Raw genomic sequence first — 17,393 nt, forward strand, 5'->3', positions numbered from 1 at the left:
TGTGGCACGGGTTGTTGGTATGTATTTCGTTCGCTGTGGCACCGGTGGTTGGTATGTATTTCTTTCGCTGTGGCACGGGTGGTTGGTATGTATTTCGTTCGCTGTGGCATTGGTGGTTGTGATGTTGAAACACCAAAATATACTTATGAATCCACAGTAAAGTTGGTACTATAACTTGAAATTTTACGGAGGTATAGATAGTAAAATGTAGGCAAGTTTTGATAGTATGATTTGGTAAATTACCCCAAAAAACATTGTAACATATACATACATTTTGCCGTAAAATTTACGGGACGGGTTCGTCTTTTTACTGACAGTAGTATTTACTGCAAAAATTTTTAACAGTGTGCGGTCTAATACATCGTATACGGAGAGACCATTCGGGGATCATTGAAGTGCGAAAGCCAAAATAGATATTCCATGTTGAGAGCAGCGGATGTGCATTAATACGTCACTTTGTCATAAGTGCTGCTCAAAATTGTTCCGAAATAGCAAAACAATTTCTGTATGATCCGCTGTCAGCACATCTATGCCATTAAATTGATTGAATCTCTGTAGGTACCAGGTCCTCACTATACCAATGACAGGTCCTGTGACTAATAAGTGACTTTATATCACCGTTGGTTACGTTATTGTGAAAATACCCGAAGCTTACAATTAATGATCTTAAAGTCCAAATAAAACCTTAATGAAGTAATTATAGTTTATAGAGTCGCAACGTTATGTGCTACGGTATAAAATAGATTAAATTCTTAACTTTTTATCCGCAGAATTTGGGAGGTGTAAGGCTTGCAAGGATTAAAACTTGATCAAACGAAACATACAGTGCAAGATGATAAACATTTTTCTTGTTCTGTTACCGTTTATTGCATGTCTTAAAGACTCTGCTTCTTTAACAGGTGAAGCTTTGTAAAGCTATTTTAAATGAGAAGATTTGAAATCACTATTTTTAACACAAAACTTTGTAGTATTTTAGACAATAAAACTTGTTTATTTTTGTTGAACTGGATTTCGTTGAAGATTTTTAACCGTTTGGAATTGAAATAAAAGTAAATCGCTCAGAGTCGAACGGTACCAACAGCACAAAACAACTTTACATCATTTCTCGCAGCTTCTTGCAACACAAGGCTGTCAGACTTAAATCATTCCATCACAAAAGTTATTTGTCCTTCGAACTGTTTGAAGCAAAACTCGGATTTGTGTGGAAGTGATGATTACGCCAAGGGACCCTTGTGCCTCGCTGCAATGCATGCTGGACTAATGGACAGTAAGCTTGTTACACGTAGTCTAAAAGCCTAGACCGAAATACAGCAAGTTTTATTCTCAAATATGTTGTTTATCGTACGATATGTAATGTTTATGCACATTTTCAGACAATTTTTTAGATTTATCGAGAATTTTTTAGATTTAGCGTCATTAACGCACACAATGCGATCTACAATATAATCAATTGCCACGTATACCGGTAGCTGGAGATTTTAAAACGGTCATGTTTCCGGTGTAGACGATGGAGGCTTTTTCGAAGTGTTTAAAAGCACCCCACTGTCAAAATACGTTGGAAGTACCAGAAATGGAATCAAAACCAAGACATGTCGCTCTGCTAATGCAACGTATTCGTTTCACAGTAAGTTCTTAGAAAGACAATGACAATACAAAGATTTATAAAATTTACTATTTGGTAATGGTTTAGTGAAATGCGACACAGTAGGTAACCCCGATCACTCTGTCACGGAAGTTTATTGTCCAGCTGGTTGCTCAGCAAACTATGTTTGTGGGACCAATTTGTACAGCAGCAATTCATCGGTCTGTGCTGCTGCTATCCACGCTGGGGTTTTGACAAGTAAGCACAAAACAGCTCTTTTTACAAAGTATCGTGCTTGTTGACACTTGCAAAAACTGAACTTATCGGCCTAAATGTAAAAAACAACTAAATCGTTTTACATATACGCAATGTAGTTGTGTGTTTGGCTGCTGTCGACCATCGATTTTGTCATCCAAAACTTTCACCCAAGAGTCTTACGTTTTCAGACGATTTGTTCGGCAAGCAACGGTCTTTCAATAACCAAACTAATGAGCTTCACATATTATCATGCAGTAAACGTCTGTTTTGTTTGCCTTTTCTAGAAACTGGGGGCTACTTGACGTTTTACTCAAGAAATAGCCGAAGTTCATTCGTTGGATCGACACAGAACGGTGTTAAGAGTTTATCGTGCGTTTCTTCCCAAACACCAGCATTTTCATTCACAAGTAGGGTTTGTTGATAATTTTAATTATTTATTTCCGTTTTCTAAAAATTTGTGCAGTTTTTGTCAATACAAATCAATAACTGTTAGCACGACCAAACATGTGTTTGGAACGATGTTCGTGACAATATGACTTTCTGTGTTTGCCTGTATTGTTTTTGATGCGTGTTTAACATTGGTTGCATGCTTAAAATCAATGACTTTTGTGATAATCAGTAACAAAGGTAATGGTCTTGGCAGCTCAAATTTAGATTAATAACTCATGAAATACTTGTTTTGAACAAAAGCCCAGCAGACTGGAGTTTGTTCAGGGAACTGCCAAAACGGAGGAAGTTGCTTGTCTGGGATTAACGAGCTGTTTTGTGCCTGCAAACACGGAACAACTGGAAAATACTGTGAAACAGGCGAGTGGTGTAATATGTTATGCAAAATGTAAAAAATCAGCCTAACTAATGGTATTTCTAATATGGCTGGTATTATACCCTGCCTCCCTAGGAAATTAATTAAAGCAACCGGAAAGCATCAAACACGATACCCTGACAAACGTCGTCAAATGCATTGTTTGTCTCATGTAACACAGTTTACAAGTCCGTAGAAGACTTAATGATTTTATGTAAGCCGATCAAGACTTTTCGACAATATAGTGTTTCCTTTTGATGTCCAAGTTATACCTCGTGCGCTCTATCAAGGATACTTTGGTTTAGACATAAACGAATGCACGGCATCCACACACAACTGTCACCAACACGCAACTTGTACCAACACTGTGGGAAGTTTTCAATGTTCTTGCAACGCCAATTACACCGGGAATGGAGTAGTTTGCAGTAATGTGGAGTTTGTTTTGTTAACTTTGAAAATATATTTTGATTTCTTGTTAGAGCTTTCGCTATAATTATTTAGCTTCTTTTTTGCACAAACCATGTAAACTGAAAGTGATTGACTTACATGAGCGCCTTTTAAAGTCCATAGGCCATGATTAAACAATAACTAAATATGTCGTTATTTTCCTACTTGTTTTACCAAGGAGTATTTACCATGTTATTGAAACGCCGTTTTTTTGTGGTGAATTGATTGGACGCCTTTATCTCAAGCTTGTATTTGTAGCTGCAAATTTCTGTGCTGCAATCCCTGGCTTGTGCTTAAACGGAGGAACATGCATTGATACGACATCCTCTTTCAACTGTTCATGTACAGTTGGGTATACAGGGTCAACTTGTGAAAAAGGTAATTCTTACTTATTTAAACATTTTACGCACTGAAAAAATTTATTATGTTGCTGTTGCTTACAATTTTTTATCATCTGTCATTTTGGCACAATTAACGTAAATTTTATTGTCCGACGATTTGGTCACAACGGATAAAGTCCGTGTGTTTGGCTTTTCGACAATATGGTGTTTACTTTGATGTCCAAGTTATACCTCGTGCGCTTTATCAAGGATACTTTGGTTTAGACATAAACGAGTGCACAGCATCCACACACAACTGTCACACACACGCAACTTGTACCAACACTGTGGGAAGTTTTCAATGTTCTTGCAACGCCAATTACACCGGGAATGGAGTAGTTTGCAGTAATGTGGAATTTGTTTTGTTAACTTTGAAAATATATTTTGATTTCTTGTTAGAGCGTACGCTATAGTTATTCAGCTTCTTTTTTGCACAAACCATGTAAACTCAAAGAGAATTACATACATGAGCATAGTTAAAAAGTGATTTGGGCACGATTAAATAATGACTAAAAAACACATCGTTATTTTACTTATACTTGTTTTACTAAGGTGTATTAACCATGTTATTCAACCGCCGTTTTTTTATGGAAAATTGATTGGACGCCTTTATCTCAAGCTTGTATTTGTAGCTGCAAATTTCTGTGCTGCAATCCCTGGCTTGTGTCTAAATGGAGGAACATGTATTGATACGACATCCTCTTTCAACTGTTCATGTACAGTTGGGTATACAGGGTTAACTTGTGAAAAAGGTAACTCTTACTCAATCAAACATTTTACACACTGAAAAGTTGTATGATGTTGTTCATTATATTTGAATAATCTGCCCTTTTGGCACAATTAAGTAAATTTTATTGTCCGACGATTTGGTCACGAGCGGATAAAGTCCCTCGTGTTTGGCCTTTCGACAATATGGTGTTTACTTTAATGTCCAAGTTATACCTCGTGCGCTCTATCAAGGATACTTTGATTTAGACATAAACGAATGCACGGCATCCACACACAACTGTCACCAACATGCAACTTGTACCAACACTGTGGGAAGTTTTCAATGTTCTTGCAACGCCAATTACACCGGGAATGGAGTAGTTTGCAGTAATGTGGAGTCTGTTTGTTAACTTTCAAAATATGTTTCGATTTCTTGTTAGAGCGTACGCTATAGTTATCTAGCTTCTTTTTGCACAAACAAAGTAAACTCAAAGTGATTGACTTACATGAGCACCCTCAAAAAATGATTAAGCAATCACTAAAATTTACGTCGTAATTTTACTTATACTTGGTTTACTAGGATGTATTAACCATGTTATTCAAACGCCGTATTTTTTTCGGAAAATTGATTGGACGCCTTTATCTCAAACTTGTATTTGTAGCTCCAAATTTCTGTGCTGCAATCCCTGGCTTGTGCCTAAACGGAGGGACTTGCATTGATACGAGTCATACGACATCCTCTTTCAACTGTTCATGTACAGTTTGGTATACAGGGTCAACTTGTGAAAAAGGTAATTCTTACTTATTCAAACCTTTTACACACTGAAAAAATGTATGATGTTGCTCTTGCTTATTATATTTTAATAATCTGTCCTTTTGGCACAATTAACGTAAATTTTATTGTCCTACGATTTGGTCACGAGCGGATAAAGTCCGTGAGTTGTGCTTTTTCGACAAAATAGTGTTTACTTTGATGTCCAAGTTACACCTCACCTCGTGCGCTCTATCAAGTATACTTTGATTTAGATATAAACGAGTGCACGGCATCCACACACAACTGTCACCAACATGCAACTTGTACCAACACTGTGGGAAGTTTTCAATGTTCTTGCAACGCCAATTACACCGGGAATGGAGTAGTTTGCAGTAATGTGGAGTCTGTTTTGTTGACTACGAAAATATATTTCGATTTCTTGTTAGAGCTTACGCTATAGTTATTTAGATTCTTTTTTGCACAAACAAAGTAAACTCAAAGTGATTGACTCACATGAGCACCCTTAAAAAATGATAAAACAATGACTAAAATTTACGTCGTAATTTTACTTATACTTGGTTTACTAGGTTATATTAACCATGTTATTCAACCGCCGTTTTTTTCGGAAAACTGATTCGACGCCTTCATCTCAAGCTTGTGTTTCTAGCTGCAAATTTCTGTGCTGCAATCCCTGGCTTGTGTCTAAACGGAGGAACATGCATTGATACGACATCCTCTTTCAACTGTTCATGTACAGTTGGGTATACAGGATCAACTTGTGAAAAAGGTAATTCTTACTTATTCAAACCTTTTACACACTGAAAAATTGTATGATGTTGCTGTTGCTTATTATATTTTTATTATCTGTCCTTTTGGCACAACTAACGTAACGTTTATTGACCTGCGATTTGGTCACATCCGATAAAGTCCGTGTGTTAGACTGTTCGACAAAATAGTGTTTTCTTTGATATCCAAGTTATACCTCGTGCGCTTTATCAAGGATACTTTGGTTTAGACATAAACGAGTGCACGGCATCCACACACAACTGTCACCAACATGCAACTTGTACCAACACTGTGGGGAGTTTCCAATGTTCTTGCAACGCCAATTACACCGGGAATGGAGTAGTTTGCAGTAATGTGGAGTCTGTTTTGTTAACTTTCAAAATATATTTTAATTTTTTGTTAGAGCTTACGCTATAGTTATTCAGCTTCTTTTTTGCACAAACCATGTAAACTCAAAGATATTCACATACATGAGCGCCTTTTAAAGTGCAAAGGCCATAATTAAACAATGACTAAAAATGTCGTTATTTTACTACTTGTTTTACCAAGGAGTATTTGCCATATTATTCAAACACCGTATTTTTTTATTGAAAATTGATTGGACGCCTTTATCTCAAGCTTGTATTTGTAGATGCAAATTTCTGTGCTGCAATCCCTGGCTTGTGCCTAAACGGAGGAACATGCATTGATACGACATCCTCTTTCAACTGTTCATGTACAGTTTGGTATACAGGGTCAACTTGTGAAAAAGGCAATTCTTACTTATTTAAACATTTTACACACTGAAAAATTATGTATATTATGTTGCTGTTGCTGCAACTTATATATTTTTTCTGTTCTTGCGGCAAACGACGTTGTCGAATGACGTTGCTTGGTATATTTGTAGGAAGAATGACTCACTGAATCACAAGTGAAACGTCGGTCAATAAATGTTACGTTAATTGTGCCAAAAGGGGAGATTATTAAAATATAAATAAATTTTCATTCATTAAACAATTACAAGGTATTATATTTTTCTTCAGTTCTGATTAATCACCTTATCACCAATTTGAGCATGACTTGGCAAGATTCAAGGTCGTATTGTCAGTCGATCGGAGGAGACTTGGCTGCGTGGGGAATGAGAAACGCAACTATTCGCGAGTAAGAATAATTTTAAGTAAAATTTCCTATTCATAAAAGTTTAAACCGCAGCTAAATGGCGAAATATGCGATATTTCTCACCAAAAAAACCGTGTTGCCCGAAATTGAGAGCTGGAAAATTACACGTCAAAACATTTCTTAGGATTGTAAAATAACCAGATAATGTGTCCCTATTTCTGTTGGTGCCTGTGAATGTTGCTGTGTGGTTTACGTTTGAAATACGATACCAAACCTTGATAAAGTCTTGCTGTGTGGCAGACGAAACGTCGAGAATACAGTACGTTAATTTTATGCCAGAAGATCAGTCTAATTTAAATTGTGATACGGCTGGCAGTAACAGAAGTACAGTAAAATAACCTATTTAACCAAATTACTATATTTTTAGTCTGAATTTTGATGACAAAAACTTGTTTTCTGATGTTAGATCGATCATAAACAACTTGATCCGAAGTCGAGCAGTTCTACCCAATGGGGTCTGGATTGGATTAAACGATATTGCCATGGAGGGAACATGGGTTTACGTTGACGGCGTACCCACAACCAGCAATAACACTAATTTTTATCCCGGAGAACCAAATAATGGTTATGGTCCCAACGCCAACTGCGGCCAACTTTTTGAGTTATTATTTCATTACCAAATGGATGATACAGATTGCCTTCATAAGCAATTGGCTTTGTGTGAGCGAGTTCAGTGATTCGCAATAATTTGCAATCCTGGCAAAATGCCACTATTAAGTGATACTGCACAGTGTGGTAGGCGCGCAAACTAATCGTTTCTATAAAAAACATCATTATCTCGTCGCAATTGATAAAAGACTTGAATCAATTGCAATATGACGGAAGCAGTCATGAGGTTAATTGGGATTGCAGCAAAGAATTAATGCCATTTTTGGCTACGGCGTCATCAAAGGCCGTGTGGTTGGTATGGGTAAGGCGTCCCGTTGCATTCTAAACATAAGGGTATTTGGTCACAGGATACAACGACTCTCGTTTCTCTTAAATATGAGAGATTGGTATCCAAAGCATTTTAAGCGCGTTTCATCTCAATCCTAATGTTTACTCTTTTTGTGTTTGTTTTTCGAATACTGATGCTGTACAGGCGAAATATACATATTCTGTAACCCAGTATCTTGAATGATTGTGTAATAATTTAGGTCAGTCCTATAGCAATCACTTTTCGCAAAACTTTTAGTGCCACGATCCTGAGACCAATCAAAGTTTGTCAGTGGGAGATATATACGTTTCATACAAATATTTCTACAAAGCAGTATAGAAACTTCAAGATTGCTGTTACGAAATTACTAGACTAGTGGTTGAGGACCCTGGACCATAGAGAATCAAAGATTTCCGAGATCCGGGTACAAAACAAGTCCACAGAAAATATTTTCCATATATATTGGTTTGAAAGTTGTGTTCTGCACGTAAAGTTGTGTTCTGCCCGCAATTCTGTGCATACAAAAGCTTTGTGGCATTCGTGACTATTTAATCAGCACGATGCTGACTGCAAAATTGCCACAAGCCGGAAATAACGTTTTTTGTTATTTTTTTGCTCGTATTTCCTTGAAATGCGACGAGGACATTTTGGAACAGAGATGAGATTGTGCAAAGCATGTTTTAGTGCGACGACAAATGTTGACAAAACGTTGCTTGACCGTTTTTTGGTTTGTTGTCTGTTTTTACTTTTGGAGGAGACGGGTAAAACGGGGTGTTGTGTTCAAAAGCGTCAAAAGACTTGATGGGAAAACCGTTCTCATTACAGGTGGGTCGAATATCAGGCAAAAAGCATGGAAATTGGCATGCATACATGCATAGGATAAAAAAATTAAATCAGCGTTACCCAAATCAGTGTTATAACTTCTGTTTTACCAAACTAGACGTAGATTACTGCTTGTGGCATGCAGAGGTAGCAAGAAATACAAATGGCCTAGAGGCTTAATACAGTGGCCATTAAATATAATCAAAATCCCAAGGATTCGCAGACGAAGTTTAAAGACGTGGTTTTTAGGTGTTGTTGTGGATTACGTCATCAACCTTCACAAGCACATTCGCAACCCTTTGTGACAAATAGGCGATAACCTTTATGGTTTTATCGGTGCCCATGCCATTCTATTTGTTTTGTGTGTTATTCATCAGCGTGGTTGCGTTTTGTGCAAAATACTTTGATTTATCGTTTAGTCGCAGATACAGCGCTGTTTTTCAATGAAATTATGCCTTTAGGAGGAAATGTTGGAATAGGAAAAGCAACTGCCATCGAATTCGCCAAACGTGGAGCGAGGGTGGTCATCGCTTCAAGAAACGTTCAAAAATCAGAAACAGCAAAACGGGAAATAGTTAAATTGTCGGGAAACAGAAACGTAAATATGTAGTCTGCGTCTTTAAAGCAGGTTATAAATATTTTTATCTTGATTGATTGATGGTTTTGGGAATCATTTCTGATACAGTCGCTGTGACAATCAATTAATTAGAACTCTTTTATATAATCTATCACAAGCTGCATGAAAACGTTTATTTCCGCAAGGTTAAATCAGTCAGCATTCTTTACCAAAAATTAGGTTATAATTATTCTTTGATATTTAACTACAAAAAAATAGAGATTGATATGATTTTAGACTCAACTGATATCAATTGCAATGGTTATTGTCCACAAGAATAAGAAAGGGATTTGCTTTGCACGAAATGGTTCGCAATCTTTTCGCAAAGAAGAAAACAATATTTTTTTAACTTTGTGTGTTCAGGTCAGTGTCATGCATTTGGATTTAGAAGATTTTGCATCAATATCTTCGTTTGTTGAGAAATTCAACCAAAATGAGACGACTCTACATTTTCTCATCAACAACGCCGGTATTACTATGGCTTGCATGCAACACCTACCTATTATAATCCAAGCCCATGGCATTAACCTATATGTAATGACAGGGGTGCTGGGTATACATGGACTTACACAATACGGATACCACCGAGTTTTTGCGATAAACCATTTCGGCCCATTTTTATTGACCAACTTGCTGATGGCAAAACTAAGGAAGCAATCAGAAACGTCACCAGTGCGAGTCATTAACATTGCGTCTATGGTGTATTGGTGAGCCCTAATTATTCTCTTTGTACCTGATGTGTGAGGTAGATGCTTAAACCACCTCACGGACGGGCGATGGGAATTTCCCAGTTCATGCTTGGCCTGATTAGAACAGCGTTTCAGATATGTTTGTTAGAATTATCATTGTTTTCCGAACTAAAATAGCTAAAATAGTTTCGAAAACAAGCGAAGCATCTTGCTTAAACTAAACGTTTGTTTTGTTCACCACGTGCTTCGGCAATGCTACACATGTCCTAAAGTGTCGAAATTCACGGTTTTTAGGCAAATCCCCCAAAACCAATATGCTCTCAGTACTAATAGTACATATCAACGTTATTAGAGTTATAATATTGCTTTGTCTTCGTGAAAACTTTAAATTAGCCACGCATGAAACAGGGAAATCCCCATCTGCGAGGTGGTTAGAGTATCTCCCGATACAGGATTGATCGTTATGTTGTTATAATGAACGTTGGTTGGGGTTTGTAAAGGTGGTACAACTTGGACTTCAACGCAATCTGCCAAGACGACAAAAGTGCATTTTTCGACCTTAAGATTTACTGTCAAAGCAAGTTGGCGAACATATATTTCACAAAGGAACTTAGCAAACGTCTTAAAGGTTTCGACATCAACGTGTTTTCGTTGCATCCAGGTGGGTGTTATATGTTATCACTGCGACATCTAGCAATATGCCAATGTCGGTTGGTTGACAACATGTATAGACCAAAATACTGTGCATGTGTTACGTATTTCAGTTTGCAGCATAACAGATAGTAACTTACGATGCGATATTTTTGGTAGGTCTAATAAAGTCTGAGATCGGAAGCGATTCGGTATTTTCGCGATTTCCGTGGAATGTTCTCTACAACATCACTTCAATGTTGACTCTGAGGTAACGCTACAGACGTGTAAAACATACGATGTGTTTTACTATGTTTGTGTGCTTATATACTCAACAAGTTTGTGACAACACCGGGATTCAAACCCTTGTCCTGCAAAAGTTGCAAATAACCACCAGTTGATACGTAAAGCATTTTCAACTAATGTGTTGGCATATTACCCGTCTTGAGTATAGAATCAAATTTAGAAATGCCGTAAGCATGCAAATTTCATGTAGTCCTGTGCTAGCTTATGTGCTTAGAGTATAGGGGTAGCTTGATTTGTTGCTTTAGTCCTACAACTATTGGCAACGTACATATATACCACGTGGTGTGGCCGACCACATAAATACTGGCAACTATTTGACTTAATGTGGGCACTTGACTTGGTTATTATCGTCTTATTGGTGACCATGCCACTTTATTCTTTTGTTAATCGTTTATCCTGTAGTTGTTTTTTTGCTCAAAAAATGCACATGATTTGATTTCCTGTAAACAGGGAATCATTTTACGGAACACAAACAGTGATGCACTGCTCATTGGACCAACATGTAACGGAGTACAGCGGTGATTACTTCAACGCATGTAAAAGAGTTGATTTGTGGAAAGTTGCCAAGGACGAAGCCGCAAGCACGAAATTGTGGGTGAAAAGTGTGGCGGTCACCAAGGACTTTTTAAATAAAAACGAAAACTGGTGACAGCGAGTGTCTTTCGCTAAAAATGTATCGTGATTTGTGTGGTGTTTTTGAAAATTATAATAACGTCAATCCTTACAACAAAAGTGTATTACAAATCACTTTCATGTTTTGTAATACATAGGTGTATTCTTCTTTTTGTATTGTACTTTGTACTACTGGTACCTGGTAAGCAAACTCTCGTCCCAAATATATATAATACTCAAGGCCACATCATTGCATTTTACTGATATGTATTCATTTCAATTAAAATCGACGAAAAGGTGTTGTTTATTGCGCACTTTAATTTAATATAATTTTGTGCCATCTTCAACTAAATCTTCTCTTCATATACAGCAAGAATGCAATTGAATTGCAAAAGAACGCGATTTGCGATGGCCCGAGGCATCGCACGAGGACTAATTTATGATGTCATACAGGAAAAAAAGGATCCTGTACCGCCTTTTATGGCAGGGCGGTTCACATTTTGCAAAACAGGGTGTGCTACTTTGCTTCGATTATATTTAGTTGTTTCGAAATGCTCAGTAATAAACAGTGACAGTGGGGAGGATTTTGAAGACAAGATTGTTGTAGTTTGCAGTTTTAGACATGTTGTTCTTAACATATACCTGCAGTAATAAAAGTTACTTAATGCTACTTTCAATCGAATTACTTACTCTATACCTTTGTGCGATGTTCGTAAACATAACGTTAATAAAGTCTTTCATAAATATTATTGCATTTTTGCATTCAGGTAAGTGTAGGTGAACGCAAAAGTTTGCAGACATTCATCCAACATGCAACAACCCGGATCAAAACAAGGTCAATCCTCGTCTTACCGAGTGACAACTTCACGGACGACAACATCTTCTTCATCGAGAGGTGGAGCTGGCTCTGGAATGCCACAGGGCGGACGGGTATGAGAGAAATATCTACTTTAATAATACGCTGGTAAATTTATATCAGTACCTCGTTGTAACAAAAACGAGCGAAATAAAGTACATGGTTTTACTAAAGTTGGAATTGTGGCAACAAGATCAATTTATAAGAGTAAAAAGCGTCGGAGTGTAGTGTATAGTTTTGTCATATATATGCAGAACGCAATCCTTACAAATCGCACGCAATTGGTTGCAACATCTGATACATGACATTTTGCAGGGATTAAACGTGTGTTTAAAACAGGTTTTGTTCTCATTGGAAGAACTGGGGCAAATGCCACAAAATCTTAATTATGTTTTGGCAAGTTTGTCAAGTTTGTCTTTTAAAACAAGCAAAGCTGGCAAAAGAGGGCACCGAGAATTGGAAAAGAGAGTTTGGTTTCAGCATATGTACGACTTCATAAACCTTATTAATGCTTTTGCGTTGACTAAAGTATGTTTTATTTGTCACAGCAATCGTACGGTGTCTATTCTTCAACTTACGATCCTGGATATGGAAGCTCGGTTGGGGGAGGTGTTTACGTCAGCGAAAAGGATCTCCAAGATCTTGGTGGCGGCCAGGGAGCCGAATTCAGAACCATGAGGTCAGGGGAGAAAGAGGAACTAAAGGTAAAACAATAGATGACTATGGTTTTGCACAAAGTTTTAAATGCGCTTGGGTCGCAAAAAACTTGAGTCCATCCTATCTCGCCCATTCTCAACTTCGGGTCTATCTCGCCAATTGTTAAGGCATGTTGTTGCAACAAAATTAATATTTTGTTCGTAGCTTTAAAGCCATGAATAGGACTAAACCTAGATGCCCTATGTACTATCGCATACGTATTGCGTATCACCATCGCAAAGACAAATGCCTGAGGGCTTGACGCAGATTGTCATTTGAAACCACTTCTGACCTTTACTTATATTTTTCGTCGCTAAAACCGTGTGCAATAAATGTCACCCACATGTTAAACCTTCAAAATTAATGAAAGAGGAAAGGACCAACATTATACATAACATATGCCATTGTTTGTCGCGTGAATAAATTACTCTTTATACGGTTAGTCACTGGAATTATAACCTGAGCTAAGGCTTATTTGAAGCATATGGCATTCTGGCTTCATTTTTCTTAAATTGTAAAAAAAATGTTTTTCAATTTGTTTCTGGGCCACCATACACCATATAAAAGCTTGTTAAACTGCATAAATTAGCAGACAGTTGGTTAATTGTTTAATTTCGTTCCAAGGGGTTGAACAACCGCTTTGCATCCTACATCGAGCGCGTGCGTTTTCTGGAGCAACAAAATAAGCTCTTGGAGGCCCAACTCCGCCAACTATCCGTCAAGTATGAGTCCAAACTTGGTGATCTCTATGCGAGCGAGGTTCGCCGCTTGAAGGCGTTAATCGACTCGCTGAACACCGACAAAGCAATGGTGGACGCCGAGCTCGATCATATGCGTGGAGACGTGAACGATTTGAAAAGAGAGTGAGTATAAATATGCGCACCAAGCAATTCCGTATAGGCTATTTTTTTTTTAAAATCAACGCCTGTGCTTGAACAATGGATTATTTTGAAAACTTCGATTCAATTTTCGCATTAACTTTATCTCGGTAAGAATGCAATCGTCTGACGTTCCAAAAATACTTTATAGTCGGAATTGAACTTGTTAGAAAAGGAATACGTCAATTTACAGGTTTTCCTTTAGGTATTCGATAAATTCGATATAATTTTTGCTTTAACTTATTGTACTCGGCAAGAATGCAATGGTATCAGAGTTGAACATAGACTTTCGTCGGCATCGAACTTATTGGAAAAAGGGATACGTCACAAATGAATACAGTGTTGGGATTAACCTACACGTTTCCCTTTGTATATTCACAATTAAGTACAAAAAGTGACGAACTGCATACGTGGATTCGGCCAATAAACAAACCAACCAACGCAGATTCGTGCGTCAATGCGTTTTTGCACACGGCACTAAAAGCCATAAAGCGATTTAGTTTTAGCCGTGGGCATCTCAGGCATGCCACATTTTGGCGGCGGCGCTTAAGAAACATGAAAAGAAATGGTCGTAAAAGTTTTGGGTATCAATAAATCGTATAAGCCCGAGGCGTAGGCAAAGTTTGTCATCTCACGTTCACCGGTATGTGATATTTTAATGTGAACTACGCAGTTGACTGAATCGTATGTCGATATTCCGAGCAAACAAAGTTCCTTCTTATCGCTTATGTGGTTTCCCAATTTACTTTAGGAATCTTGCATAAATAAATACGGTTTTTAAGCGGTAGAAAATTACTAATTCTTCAAAAATATTGTGCAGTACTTTTCTGGTTTTGCCACTACTGACTGCTGTTACTGCATTTATATAATTCAAATATATTGTCTGTTTACAATGCGCAAAACAAGCCTATTGTCTAAATCCGAAAAATTTATTTGCAAAAGCTAACAAACCAACCCCTTACCCAACCAAGCAAAACTGTAATTGCCGTGTTACCTGCAGACATGAAACAGCTGTGAGTGAGCGGGAGGAGTTGGAAAGAGAACTGACCAACTTGAGATCGAACGTGGACGACTGCACGATCAGCAGAGTAGACTTGGAAAGGAAACTAGTTTCTCTTCGCGAAGAACTTGATTTCGACAACATGGCTCACACAGAGGTATGTAGACTTCGTCGTATTGTGTTCAAGTTTTGTTTTTTTAGCATGATATTGAAAGGATGGTAAAATTTTGATGGGCCGACAAAAGTGATTTCAAATACACCAGAAATTTGTGATTTAAAGTCAAAGTACCACAAAAACAATGCATTTTTTCAAAATGTCAAGAAATTTGTCAAAAACTATTATATTTATTTGTTCTTTTGTCTTTTCAGATTGTGAACGAATTAAAATCTCAACTTCTCACCGATCACGTGAGAGTCCAGGTCGACTCTCATGGTCCGGATCTGACCGAACTCCTGCGAGATATTCGAGCTCAGTACGACCTTGCTGCGAAGAGAAACAGAGAGGAATCGGAGGAATGGTACAGCGGAAAGGTATTTCTTCCATCTATAAAATAAATTTTTTGAAATATTTTTTTAATTATGTGTAAGTTTCTTTACCTGTTGGAACAAGGGAAACGACGTTTTTCAAGTAGGCTTAATGAGCATCCAGCCTCCTTATCATTTGCAATGACATAAAAGGCTTCTTTTTAGTTAAACTTACCGAACACTCCTGTACATCCAACTATCCAACTTATGTTGTGTTATTAGCATGTTTTTGAAAATGTATTTGTCTCAAAGTGCCAAGACAATAAGCAGCAATCTCTAAACAATAAACTATTTTGTCCATGTTAATACGTTGACTGTCGGACCTCACGTTCTTACACTCCTGTAAAAAACTTCTTATACTCGTATGTAGTTTACCGTTGGGATTCCAAACTATTTTTAAGTTTGGTTGAATTCTAGATAAATCTAATCATTGATTTTTTTTTCTGCAGCTCAACGACTTGAACGCAAAGGTGTCCAATGACGCGAACCGATTGAAGGAAGCGCAAGGGGAGCTTAGCGATATGCGTAACCGCGTCGGCACCCACACCACCCAAATCGAATCTCTCCGATCCAACGTAAGTCAAATATATGCTGGCCTTGCTGGTGCGCTTCAATGAATTCGTATTTCTATATTGTATATTCCACATAAACAACGCTGTTGGTAGAGAAAAATGAGACTGTATCACATTTAAAAATAAATGAAATACATCTGGTCCATTAATCGTTTTATTGTTTCTTTAATTACTTATGAAAAAGTTTAATGAGCTGAGACATTAAATTTGGTAATTAGCCCCACATAAGCTATACCTACCAACACCAAACACGTTAACCTACCAACAACATTTTTTTGTGTTCATTAAGTTCGTTGTAATCTATGCAGCAGGCAAAACCCTGTATTAGTAAGCCAAAATTTCCACTGAAGCTTTGCCAAATTTGTGTCACAGAAAGAATACCTTGAGAGACAGCTGGCTGACGTCGAAGAAAGATTTGGGCGCGACATCAACAATTATCAAGACCAAATCGATGACCTACAATCTCAGTTGGAGAAAATCAAGTCGGAAATGGCGGAACGGTTGAGAGAATACCAAGATCTCCTTGCCGTCAAACTTGGTAATTAACTTTTATCATAATCTCTGGTGTTTTGGGCATTGCATTTTTATCACCCACTACAATACGTTTGAAAACGATAATGTAGCTTTTGCAATAGCAAGGCTTAACAAAGGCATGCTCTTGTAGGACTGGACTTCGAGATCAGCACCTACCACAAATTGTTGGAGGGCGAAGAGTTCCGTCTGCAGGGTGTTGCTCCGCGTGTCAACACCAGTGGCACTACTTACTCTCTGCGCAAGGTGGTGGAAGAGTACGAGAGCGCTTACAAGAACGTAAGAATCTAATTGTGATTATTTTTTTGGAAATGTGCAACCAACTGCCGGCATTAGATAACATTTTTTGCAAAAATATGCCGTTGTATTATTTATGACATTACCTATATACTTTCTCTTATTTCCAGGCGAAAGACGGTCGCAAGTCGCCATAAACAGTGGAAACAAAAATGGATATAAAAAAGTGCTTCACTAACCCAACCTATATCCGCCAACATTTCATATCCCATTTTAAACACAATCTAATCAGCAAGCATGCACTAACACTGCCTTCGTATATAATAAAACATATATCATGTCAAAACTGATGTTAAAAACGTATTTCTACAGTTCTCAAAAATGCCTACCCGAGCATTGCCTTCCAAGCAGTAACATTTGTCTACAGTTAATAGTTTACAGAAAACAATCTTGTCTTTGCAGTAGCTCTTGCTTGTTTTGCTTGTCCATTGTTTCGATTGTAAGATACAGAATATTCAACAATACACTATCATGCACTTGACAATTGAGTTCATTTCTGCAGGAAACGTCTGTTTAAATAAAACCGTGGTTTAGTAACTGCGGATTTAATTACCAACAGCCATTCACTCTGC

General features: G+C 37.6%; 3 protein-coding genes across 3 annotated transcripts; all 3 read left to right on the forward strand.

Annotated features, from left to right (window-relative positions):
- The first annotated feature begins 768 nt into the window (after positions 1-768).
- On the forward strand, positions 769-7,872 carry LOC145908208 (uncharacterized). The gene is made up of 12 exons (XM_082995432.1): positions 769-899; positions 1,112-1,267; positions 1,505-1,624; positions 1,691-1,840; positions 2,125-2,247; positions 2,531-2,647; positions 2,948-3,067; positions 3,348-3,467; positions 4,445-4,564; positions 4,840-4,968; positions 6,740-6,857; positions 7,282-7,872. The coding sequence occupies exons 1-12, from the start codon at positions 833-835 to the stop codon at positions 7,550-7,552; spliced, it is 1,611 nt and encodes a 536-aa protein (XP_082851558.1). The 5' UTR covers positions 769-832; the 3' UTR covers positions 7,553-7,872.
- Positions 7,873-8,486: 614 nt separating this feature from the next.
- On the forward strand, positions 8,487-11,503 carry LOC145908937 (retinol dehydrogenase 12-like). Its single transcript, XM_082996257.1, has 7 exons — positions 8,487-8,616; positions 9,075-9,211; positions 9,593-9,698; positions 9,774-9,936; positions 10,419-10,579; positions 10,729-10,819; positions 11,305-11,503. Exons 1-7 carry the CDS (start codon positions 8,487-8,489, stop codon positions 11,501-11,503), a joined length of 987 nt encoding a protein of 328 aa, XP_082852383.1.
- A 703-nt stretch (positions 11,504-12,206) lies between these two features.
- Positions 12,207-17,299, forward strand: LOC145908230 (glial fibrillary acidic protein-like). The gene is made up of 9 exons (XM_082995462.1): positions 12,207-12,396; positions 12,871-13,026; positions 13,643-13,881; positions 14,897-15,053; positions 15,266-15,427; positions 15,871-15,996; positions 16,366-16,531; positions 16,658-16,803; positions 16,932-17,299. The coding sequence occupies exons 1-9, from the start codon at positions 12,277-12,279 to the stop codon at positions 16,956-16,958; spliced, it is 1,299 nt and encodes a 432-aa protein (XP_082851588.1). The 5' UTR covers positions 12,207-12,276; the 3' UTR covers positions 16,959-17,299.
- The last annotated feature ends 94 nt before the right edge of the window (positions 17,300-17,393 follow it).

The sequence above is a fragment of the Ascidia mentula genome, chromosome 7, assembly GCF_947561715.1.
Source record: "Ascidia mentula chromosome 7, kaAscMent1.1, whole genome shotgun sequence".
NCBI lineage: Eukaryota > Metazoa > Chordata > Ascidiacea > Phlebobranchia > Ascidiidae > Ascidia > Ascidia mentula.

Bases quoted from the DNA above. Each gene is read 5' to 3' on its own strand.
- LOC145908208 (XM_082995432.1), top strand. From the start codon at position 833: ATGATAAACATTTTTCTTGTTCTGTTACCGTTTATTGCATGTCTTAAA. The intron at 1,268-1,504 runs GTAAGCTTGTTA...TTTCCGGTGTAG, and splicing joins GCATGCTGGACTAATGGACA to ACGATGGAGGCTTTTTCGAA. The intron at 3,068-3,347 runs GTAATGTGGAGT...TTGTATTTGTAG, and splicing joins CGGGAATGGAGTAGTTTGCA to CTGCAAATTTCTGTGCTGCA.
- LOC145908937 (XM_082996257.1), top strand. From the start codon at position 8,487: ATGTTGACAAAACGTTGCTTGACCGTTTTTTGGTTTGTTGTCTGTTTT. The intron at 9,212-9,592 runs GTAAATATGTAG...TTGTGTGTTCAG, and splicing joins AATTGTCGGGAAACAGAAAC to GTCAGTGTCATGCATTTGGA. The intron at 10,580-10,728 runs GTGGGTGTTATA...TATTTTTGGTAG, and splicing joins CGTGTTTTCGTTGCATCCAG to GTCTAATAAAGTCTGAGATC.
- LOC145908230 (XM_082995462.1), top strand. From the start codon at position 12,277: ATGCAACAACCCGGATCAAAACAAGGTCAATCCTCGTCTTACCGAGTG. The intron at 15,054-15,265 runs GTATGTAGACTT...TTGTCTTTTCAG, and splicing joins ACAACATGGCTCACACAGAG to ATTGTGAACGAATTAAAATC. The intron at 15,428-15,870 runs GTATTTCTTCCA...TTTTTTCTGCAG, and splicing joins AGGAATGGTACAGCGGAAAG to CTCAACGACTTGAACGCAAA.